This window comes from Rhinoderma darwinii, chromosome 4 (assembly GCF_050947455.1).
Source record: "Rhinoderma darwinii isolate aRhiDar2 chromosome 4, aRhiDar2.hap1, whole genome shotgun sequence".
NCBI classification, from domain to species: Eukaryota; Metazoa; Chordata; class Amphibia; order Anura; family Rhinodermatidae; genus Rhinoderma; species Rhinoderma darwinii.
This window is the reverse complement of record NC_134690.1, coordinates 394,364,191-394,375,580: the sequence shown is the minus strand read 5'-3', so window position 1 is coordinate 394,375,580 and position 11,390 is coordinate 394,364,191. Positions and strand designations below refer to the sequence as shown.

The 11,390-nt window shown below is 47.3% G+C and overlaps 1 protein-coding gene across 1 annotated transcript in view; it reads right to left on the bottom strand.

The window, feature by feature from the left end:
- Positions 1–5,897: 5,897 nt before the first annotated feature.
- C4H1orf115 (chromosome 4 C1orf115 homolog) overlaps positions 5,898–11,390 on the bottom strand; it is a 30,788-nt gene continuing 25,295 nt past the window's right edge. Inside the window, exon 2 of the mRNA XM_075863361.1 lies at positions 5,898–8,885. Within this exon, the coding sequence (XP_075719476.1) occupies positions 8,763–8,885 (123 nt within the window). The 3' untranslated portion in view covers positions 5,898–8,762. The remainder of the gene's footprint in view (positions 8,886–11,390) is intronic.

Sequence of the window (11,390 nt, the reverse complement as noted above, 5' to 3'; positions counted from 1 at the left end):
ACAGCGCACTGACCGAGCACGCTACACACAGCGCACTAACCGAGCACGCACACACAGCGCACTGACCGAGCACGCCACACACAGCGCACTAACCGAGCACGCTACACACAGCGCACTGACCGAGCACGCCACACACAGCGCACTGACCGAGCACGCCACACACAGCGCACTAACCGAGCACGCACACACAGCGCACTAACCGAGCACGCCACACACAGCGCACTAACCGAGCACGCCACACACAGCGCACTAACCGAGCACGCCACACACAGCGCACTAACCGAGCACGCCACACACAGCGCACTGACTCAGCACGCTACACACAGCGCACTAACCGAGCACGCACACACAGCGCACTGACCGAGCACGCCACACACAGCGCACTGACCGAGCACGCTACACACAGCGCACTAACCGAGCACGCACACACAGCGCACTGACCGAGCACGCCACACACAGCGCACTAACCGAGCACGCTACACACAGCGCACTAACCGAGCACGCACACACAGCGCACTGACCGAGCACGCCACACACAGCGCACTGACCGAGCACGCTACACACAGCGCACTAACCGAGCACGCTACACACAGCGCACTAACCGAGCACGCACACACAGCGCACTGACCGAGCACGCCACACACAGCGCACTAACCGAGCACGCTACACACAGCGCACTAACCGAGCACGCCACACACAGCGCACTGACCGAGCACGCCACACACAGCGCACTAACCGAGCACGCTACACACAGCGCACTAACCGAGCATACTACACACAGCGCACTGACCGAGCACGCCACACACAGCGCACTGACCGAGCACGCTACACACAGCGCACTAACCGAGCACGCACACACAGCGCACTGACCGAGCACGCCACACACAGCGCACTGACCGAGCACGCTACACACAGCGCACTAACCGAGCACGCCACACACAGCGCACTGACCGAGCACGCTACACACAGCGCACTGACCGAGCACGCCACACACAGCGCACTAACCGAGCACGCACACACAGCGCACTAACCGAGCACGCTACACACAGCGCACTAACCGAGCACGCCACACACAGCGCACTAACCGAGCACGCCACACACAGCGCACTGACCGAGCACGCTACACACAGCGCACTAAATGAGCACGCTACAAACGGCACACTAAATGAGCACGCTACAAACCGCGCACTAACCAAGCACGCAACAAACAGCGCACTAACCGAGCACGCAACAAACAGCACACTAACATAGCACGCTACACACAGCGCACTAACCGTTAATGCTACAAACGGCGCACTAAATGAGCACGCAACAAACAGCACACTAACATAGCACGCTACACACAGCGCACTAACCGTTAATGCCACAAACAGCGCACTAACTCAGCACGCAACAAACAGTGCACTAACCGAGCCCGCTACAAACAGCGCACTAACCGAGCACGCTAAAAACGGCGCACTAAATGAGCACGCTACAAACTGCGCACTAACCGAGCATGCAACAAACAGCGCACTAACCGAGCACGCTACAAACAGCGCACTAACCGAGCACGCTATAAAACAGCGCACTAACCGAGCACGCTACAAACCGCGCATTAACCGAGCACGCTACAAACAGCGCACTAACCGAGCACGCTACAAACAGCGCACTAACCCAGCAAGCAACAAACAGCGCACTAACCAAGCACGCTACAAACAGCACACTAACCGAGCACGATACAAACTGCACACTAACCGAGCACGATACAAACAGCGCACTAACCGAGCACGCTAAAAACAGCGCAATGACCGAGCACGTAACAAACAGCACACTGACCGAGCATGCTACAAACAGTGCACTGACCGAGCACGCTACAAACAGCGCACTTACCGAGAATGCTACAAACTACGCACTAACCGAGCATGCTACAAACAGCGCACTAACCGCGCATGCTACAAACAGCGCACTAACCGAGCATGCTACAAACAGCGCACTAACCGAGCATGCTACAAACAGCGCACTAACCAAGCATGCTACAAACAGCGCACTAACCGAGCGCGCTGGAAACATCGCACTAACCGAGCATGCTATAAACCGTGCACTAACCAAGCATGCTGCAAACAGCGCCCTGGCCAGGCCCTGTCATCACTGCAGAAGGAGGTGCCGAACACCAGTGCTGGCCCACACAGAGCCTGATGCTGACTTAGTGGCGCGCGTTGTGGCGGTGAGCCGTGCACCAGAATGCTAGTTGGGAGGAGCCAGTGTAGGAGATATGGAGCGGACAGCAGCGTAGCTATAGGGGTCGCAGCGGTCACAGTTGCGACAGAGCCGCTAAGCCTGGGGGGCCCACAGGGCCCCCACTGCCACACAGCGCGCTAATGATTAAGTAACTTCTCCGGCACTTCCTGATTACGGGTCGGTCTCCTTAGACGTCACGGACACATGGTATACTCAGTGTACCATGTGACCGTGATGTCACGTGAGGGGCGATCCAGCCAGCGTGGAAGAGCCAGTGCGGAAGATCCTGGTGAGCTGTAGAGGGGGCCCGTAATGGATTTTATTGTGCTGTCTGTGTTTCCGGTGGAGAGGGGGGTCGTTAAATTACAGCCCCCCCTCTCTCCTCCTCAAACTGCACAATACAATACATTGCAAACTGTGGGCTGCGACCTCCTGGGGGGTCGTGTGAAGACCTCCGGGGGGTCGCAAGTCACTCACCGAGGCCCCGGTTCCATGCAGTTTTAGAGCAAGGAGCTGACGGCTCCTTGCTCCAGCATTCACTGTGCCCTGATCGGCTCGACGCAGACAGGCGCGATGTAGTGACGTCATCACGCGAGTCTGCGCCGAGTCACTCATAGCATTGACCAAAGGAGGAGAAGGATCCTCCACCCAGCGTGGGAACGGGGTTAGGTAAGTAATTTTATTAATTTTCTATTATGCACATATGGGGGCATTATACTGTATGGGGGGCTGATATGGCGGGGATGGTATTATACTGAATGGGGGCTGATATGGGGGGCATTATACTGTATGGGGGCTGATATGGGGGGCATTATACTGTATGGGGGGCAGATATGGGCGGCATTATGCTCTATGGGGGGCTGATATGGGGGGGCATTATACTTTATGGGGAGCTGATATGGAGGGGTATTATAGTGTTTGGGGAACTGATATTGGGGGTATTATACTGTATGGGGAGCTTATATGGCGGGGCATTATACTGTATGGGGGTCTGATATGGGGGAATTATATTGTATGGGGGCATTATACTGTATGGGGGTCTGATATGGGGGAATTATACTGTATGGGGAGCTGATATGGGGGGCATTATACTATATGGGGACATTATACTGTATGGGGAGCTGATATGGGGGGAATTATACTGTATTGGGAGCTGATATGGGGGGCATTATACTATATGGGGGCATTATACTGTGGGGGCTGATTTGGGGAGCATTATACTGTGTGGGGCAGCTATGGGGGGCATTATACTGTGTGGGGCAGCTATGGGGGGCATTATACTGTATGGGGCTGATATGTGGGGCATTATACTATAGGGGGGCATTATATTGTATGGGGGCTGATATGGGGGGCATTATACTGTATGGGGGTTGATATGGGGGCTGTTATTGGGGGCATTACACTGTATGGGGAGCTGATGCGGAGCATTATACTGTATGGGGAGCTGATATGGGGGGCATTATACTGTATGGGGGCAGCTATGGGGAGCATTATACTGTGTGGGGGCAGCTATGGGGGGCATTATACTGTGGGAGCATCCATGGGGGCTGTTGGGCAAGGCGGCTGGCGGTGTTGTGGAAGGGTAGGGGGGCCCAAGCTGAATTCTTGCACGAGGGCCCATGAGCCTTTAGCTATGCCCCTGGGAGCGGACTTTGGTGCCTTCAGAGGAAGAGAGTGTGGCTAGACTGCGTAAGGTGCTTGTGGAACCCTGTGTCTAAGTTGGGCCCTGAGTTCAGCCATCATGAGACTGATGTTGGGCTGGGAAGTGTAGTGACGGGAAGCCAGTGAGGAGAGGTGTGCGGTGGTCTCGAAGAACCATTGTGAGACTGTCCTTGAGCCATGGAACAAACTATAAGGCTTCAGTCACTGAGGGGGGGTGCACCTGAACCTGGAGCTTGTGGTTGTCACTGGGGGAGAACTCATGAGTGACAAGGGAGGACCTGCTCTGTAGTTTGAGAGCAATGGCTGAGTCCATGTAGAGGGATATTCCCATCTCCGATATTTATGGCATGTCCAGAGAAAAGGCCATAACTGTCCGATAGACCTCTACATCACGCATTTATCTCAAGAACGGGCCCCATAACCCCCTTCTGCCACTGGGCTCTAGCCACTGACTTGCAAGGTGGCCGGGTTTTCCGGAAAAACAGCAGCTCGCTGTGCTATGCTGTTTCCGTAACTTCAATTGACTCCTAAAGAATTTCGCTGGAGCCCAGCAACAGAAATTAGGACGGAGGTCAGGGGGCCGTTCTAGGGAAAAATGTCAAAATGGTGGGACCTGCATCTAATGAACATTTAATTGTCCTAAATGAGAATACCCTTTAAACGAGTGGACTAGTGGAGGATAGCGGGACATGAGTTCTTTGAAGTTAAGACCAGTGGTAGTCAGTAATCCCTCATCCCGTAAAAAAAGAAGCTCAAGTGCATTTCTTTAATATACAAGCAAGTTCATTTTGCAATTTTTGTCGTTGCAAATTTTTAGCGATCCTTAAAGAGATGGTAGCCATTTTCGAGAAAGGACTTCTACTGGACCGCGTATACACCTAGTGGCCTGGGACTGTACTCTGCTCGACTCTTGTTGTGCTGAGTGTGGTGCACGCTGCACGCTCACATCCGTGGATGGCTGGGCTAATCTGTGAAAGGCAGTGGGGTAGAAACCACGAGGACCCACAGAGGTGCAGGGCACATCTAGACTAAGTGACTGGTACAAACCCGCAAGTTATACAAAGGAGGATCAGGCTGTGGTATGGCAGAGCCACCTATGGATTTCTTTAGGGTGCCTGTATAAAGGGGGTTCTGGTCTGAGGTCTGTATTAAGAGGGGTCTGTTGGGGGGGGGGGGTTTGTAATAAGGGGGATCTGTCACCTGTGTTTCCTTAGGTGGTGTGTATTAAAGGGGCCTGGTCAGAAGTCTTTTTTTTTTTGCATTTATGGGGTCTGCATTAGCTTAGGGAGTCTGGGGTCTATGGCCTGGGGTCTATGTTTATGTAGAGGTGTAATAAAGGGGGTCATATGCACGACTTGTAATTTAAACGCTGTAAGTTGGGGGGGTGTCCTATATAATGGGCGGGGCATAAAACAAAATTTATTTGAACCACTGCTTCAAATGCCAATTTTACGAATCTCTCGGATGTCCCTTTTTAAAAGCTGGCAAGTATGCCCTCTGCTAAGACACAGTATTGTCTTGAAAGCATGACAAAGGGTGGTCGTACTATTTGGGTACATATGGCACTTTCATTTGGGCCCTGTATGGCAGTATTGTAGTGTGGAGTTATAATTGCACTATATGGTGGTATTATTTGGGCATTGCATGGCACTATTTTCAGTGCTGTATGGCAGTGTTGTAGTGTTGAGGTATCAGTTCACTATATGGTGGTATTATTTGGGCATTGCATGGCCCTTATCTCAGTGCTGTATGGCAGTGTTGTAGTGTGGAGTTATAATTGCACTATATGGTGGTATTATTTTGGCATTGCATGGCCCTTATCTCAGCGCTGTATGGCAGTATAATTTTAGTATTACATAACTGCATTATTTGATACTGTATGACAGTATTTGCCATTGTTGTTAACTTTTTAAACCACACCCTTCTAAGTGACGCCTGTAATCCGATTGGTCCATACGACATGTTTGTATTGGCACTTGGTCTTATAAATCCCCGCCATTGGCAGCATTACACGAGTCTTTTAAAAACAAAAATACTTTATTTACATTGAATGTACGTAATTAATACAATGTACAATACCAGTCACAAAACTTCTACAGACAGAACAAATATACAAAGTAAAAATACTGATCATGTAATAAAAACGTAAAACGGAGCGGCCACAGGACTCGATCACTGTAATAAGAGGTTACTCCTGGCATCCAATCAGATCACTGCTTTCATTTTTTTTTTTAACTGAAACTGATCAGTTGTTACGGGCAACCGAAGTAGAAAAATCAATACATTTTAAATATATTTAGGCCCCCTATGATTTCTTTCTTTAGGGCCACAATCTTATTGGTTCTTCATTATCTGAACTTCATATATTTGAAGCACTTTAAACAACAATTTACAGTTTAAATCCACATAAAACGTTGAATAAATTATGTTATTTATGTTATAAAGCTCTAACTTCTCAGTATTACACACATCTCATCCTCAATTCGATCCAGTCACTGGTATAATTACCTGGTAAATCATCTCATTTGTAAACATAAGACTAATCAGTATAATCTACATTCCTGAATGATTTGCTTGTAGACTATTAATTGGTAATAGGATAAGTGTAGTCCCACTGCTTAAAGGGGCTGTCTGGTTAAGAAAGCCCATTTTCATACACCCCATTAGGGAATTCTAAAATATAGGGGTCCCCTGTTCAGACTTATCTATTAGCCATAGTGGAGAGTGGTGACAAAGAGCGTCTCTCTTTCTGGAGGATTCGGTACATCTGTGCTTTATACTTATTGCCCATTGATTTCAATGGGCACAGTGTAATGCTTAATTTTTCCTGTGGTGGCACTGCAGGGAAATTGATCATTTGATGCCAGCTCTCTTCACTGATTGCCGCTGATCACTGTGAGTAACCGTAGCAGGATATTCTGTGATTTTTGTTGGGGGGCCCTTCTAACAAAGAGGGATTGTTCAAAGCAGACAACCGCTTTAAAGGGATCATCCAACACAAAACTTGACATGTCATATGTCAGATTGGTGGGGGGTTCCTAACAATCCTAAGAATGATCACCACTTTCAGTCAAGAGTGTCCATGAATTTCTTTATAAATCCTGTTGAAATTAATGTGCCAAACAACCAAGACCTGACCCTTCATAACCCTCATACACTGACTTATGTGAATGCCCCATACACCACCTTTTATCCTCCTCAAACCAAATAATAAAAACCTCCTCCTCCTCTACAAACCTACGTCTATCCCGCAACAACTTGCCAAATCCCTCTGATTCTACCACGTACACATTATCCACATACAGTATATTAGCTACATTAAAAAACAAAACCTCAGCCTATAAAGGCACTAGATCTGGACGACATTATTGAGACATGAGGTGCGTCATGCCTCAGGAACATATAGACTTCCCTGTTTAACAAGTGTTCCTATCTTTTTATCTGGTCCAAATTCCACTGCTGAATAATTTCATAATACATGTTTATAGGGATCAGATCTTTGTTTTTCTGATACAGAGCTCCAAATCCCCGGCTTTTCTTCCTACAACTATAAAATTTGTGTTGCCTGAAGCTACCACTAGGGGGAGCTTTTTGCATACCGTTTTATTAATGAGTTCAATGGGTGCTGTATGCATTGAGCTCCTCCTAGAACTATGAAATCCCAGTTCGGTGACGTGAAACACCTTCATAGATCTCTATAAACATTTCCCCGACCATATTGATGAGATGGATATGAACATATGATTCATCTATCGCACCCAGGGTCCCTGAGATCAATACTAAGGGCCTAAATAAGGAACCATGAGCATAACATGCTCTCCGGGAGGCCCCTTTAAACAGTGGTCTTTAAATTATATCAGGAACTAGACCTTTACACAATGCAGTCTGCCCGGCGATCAGCTGATCGCTGTGGCTCCGGCTGCTGTAATCACTGGCGATCAGCTGTTATCACAAAGGGAATGGCACACATTTCCCCTACAGTGGCCTCTGCAGGTGAAATGTAGTATTACATGGCACCCATTAGAATGAATAGACAACCATGTGATATTTTGTCGCTCACAGTTATCTAGAGTGAGAGACGCTCTTTCGCTCTCCCACTTGAAACAACCCCTTTAAATCAACATTCAGATGTAGATAATGCATCCAGTAAAACAACGCTTTCTATGATCTTTGAGGAACACTTTCTAACAGCATTTCCCCTAAAATCAATAAATCACTGGTAACTAAGTCCTTGAGTCGTCTTATTCAGTTCAGCGGTTTCTGGGATCCAATATGGCCGCCGTTACAGGGTTTTTCATACAGAATTTCCAGACTCCCGAGTGGTACATCTGCCTCGTAATGCACTGATATAGCCAGTTATTTCTGAACGGTTGTATTTACTATGCCACGTGACTCTAGAAAAGCCAAGGACAATCCCTTTAAGAGCCGTCATGGCAGCCATATTGGTTGTCACCCAGGTGCTGATATGGCTTCATGGAATTTAAAAAAAAAAAAAAAAAATTAATTAATAGAGGAGGATGATTCAATAACTCTCTACACTGCTGATTTTTTTTTTTACGGTGAAAAAAATAAAATAAAAAACTTCTACACATTTCTTTTTGTATGGCCATTATACATTAAAATAGAGTCCAAATTTCCAGCTCCGGACTCCTTATGAGCTTTGCCGGCATTCATGTGGAGAAAACGGCGGCTACGGTCCATTCATAGGATACTTGCAATGTAAACCTCCCCCTCGGAGTTGTTGCAGCGTGGCTTATATTCCGCCATCTTCTCCCCTCGAAGTTCTCCATCATGTGACCTCTGCGGTTTGGTCCATTTTTTATTTTTTTTCAAGGTAATTTCTATTTTGCATGAAATGTTGGGACACAGATTTCTACATTAATTTATCGAGAAGTCGCTGAGAGTACAACAGAAGTAACCCCGAATGGAGCAACGTAAGCGTTGGCCAGTCCCTGCAGTCCAATAACCAGGTAGCGGCAGCCGGTTCTCACAGCTTTACCGACATTCTGGGGGGAAAAAAATGAAAAAGTTACAGATGGAGAAAACTGAAATTTGATTAACAGAATTATTTATTGATTTCAATCAACACCAGGACCGGTCCCTTAAAGGGCCACTAAGTTTAAAGTCCCCAGCTTATAATAGTACAGCAGCGTTATAAGAGGATCGGCTGATATCAGTCACACATATATATGAATGTATCCGGAGGTTCCCCGCACTGGAGAAATTCAACATAAAGTAGGGATCATGGGGTCAAGAATTTGTCCGCTTTGTCATACCATTGAAAAACACTAGTCAGCCTTTCCACAGCCTGAAATGGCTGATAACAGGGAACAGTAGAGTGCATTCAACTACACTGAACATTTTAAGAACAGACTTTTATTTTAGTGTGCTTATAAAGAGGAGCAGTCACCTCTCCTGACACATCTGGTTTAGTAAATACTTGTATTCCCCATGAAACAACTATTCTGAAACATATTCTATTAACTTTGAAGTGATGTTCCTCTGTTATTCCTCCTAGCAATATATTAATAAATTGATACCTGGGTGAAGCCATTACCCTTGTTAAAGAGGGGTGTCCCTACACAGTCCAACTCTGTCAACACTGACTGGATAGTGACAGATTTTGGAGGGACACACCCCCAACTGGTAACTCCCAGTTGTCAATTTATTTATAAATTTCTAGGAGGAATAACAGAGGAATGGCACAACATAGAGTTCTAAGAAAAGATGCTACAGAATTTTTATTCATGGGGAATACAATTGTTTGCTAAAACAGAAGTGTCAGGAGAGGTGACAAGTCCTTTTTAAAAGACTGCATCTACAAAAAGCTCCAAAGGGGTGAGCTAAATGCCCTCCTTCTTCAAAGCACCAATCAGAGAGCTGAAATCTAGTGTTTTTCTGTCCCATAGGATAATTCAAAACAGAAAGCTGTGGCTTATCATATGAGCCCTCTTGGCATGTGTGACTGCTCAGTGATCGTATTTTCACTCATTTTTGCCCATTGATCACACAACATTTAACTTTGGTGGAGTTCTCCTTTAAATTACAACGGAGTGATCCCGTGAACATTACATAATCCCATAAAATTCTTAAAACTGCAGACAATGCAACACAATATATGACACAATATGATAATAAGATACACAATAATTATAGGTAAACAGCCTGAGTCACAAGTGTTACAGCAGAACGGAGATCCTCCGGCGCCATCCACTGCCCTCTGATCGCTGGCACAATACTATGTGTTCTGAGTCAGTGCCAAAGGCACATGCAGGTACTAGATAACCTCACTATGTTTTGAGATGCAATAGAGGGCACTTATTCAATTGTCACAGTACCCCCATAACCCCTAATAAAAGTGCTATCGTAGTGCCCCTAGTGGCCGGCACAATGCTCCTAGAACTATGACATCCAGAGTGCCCTCAGTGTCAGCCTCAGGGCGCCCCGTCAGCCTCAGGGCGCCCCGTCAGCCTCAGGGCGCCCCGTCAGCCTCAGGGCGCCCCGTCAGCCTCAGGGCCCCCAGTGTTGTTCAACATGTAGCAGAGTGCTATGAGGGACTTCCTTGCTGATAGCTTCTGTCAGCACAGCGCCCAGGGACAGTGTCGGTAATCTCGGACTATCTTCCTGGGCGCTGTGCTGTACGTTATTACACAACTGCTATAAAATGAGGCTTCTGTTTTGGGTAATTTTAGCCCAACATGTTAATTATTGGTTGGCTGCCCCCTCTTCATGCCCAGAATGCTGGCTTGCACAAGGCATCCTGGGAAATGTGGCAAAGATCTCATGCCGCATTACAGAGCTGGTGGACAGATTCACTTCTGATGCAGGAGGTATCGGCGGCTGCACCGGAGCTCTGTAGTTGTGCCCTGTGCACACATTTCTAAATAGGGATCATAATAATTATTACAGCAAAATATCGTGAGGCCCCAAAGAGGTGAACATTCATTTTAGCAGCAATACAAGGAAATATATAAAGGTTATATATTGTAGTGTAATATAGGATGCCCATATAATAGTGCTCCACAATGTACCTGCCACAGTGCCCCTATAATAGTGCTCCACAATGTACCTGCCACAGTGCCCCTATAATAGTGCCTCCACAGTATTTAGAATGTACCAGCCACAATGCCCCTATAATAGTGCCTCTGGTGTTCACAATGTACCAGCCACAGTGCCCCTACAATAGTGCCTCCACAGTATTCACAATGTACCTGCCACAGTGCCCCTATAATAGTGCCTCCACAGTATTCGCAATGTACTTGCAACAGTGCCCCTATAATAGTTCTTTACACAGTATTCAGTGTACCTGCCACAGTGCCCCTATAATAGTGCTTCTACAGTATTCACAATGCACCTGACACAGTGCCCCTATAATAGTGCCCCCACAGTATTCACAATGTACCTGCCAGAGTGCCCCTATAATAGTGTCTCCAGTGTCCACAATGTACTTGCCACAGTGCCCCTATAATAGTGCCTCCAGTGTCCACAATGTACATGCCAGAGCGCCCCTA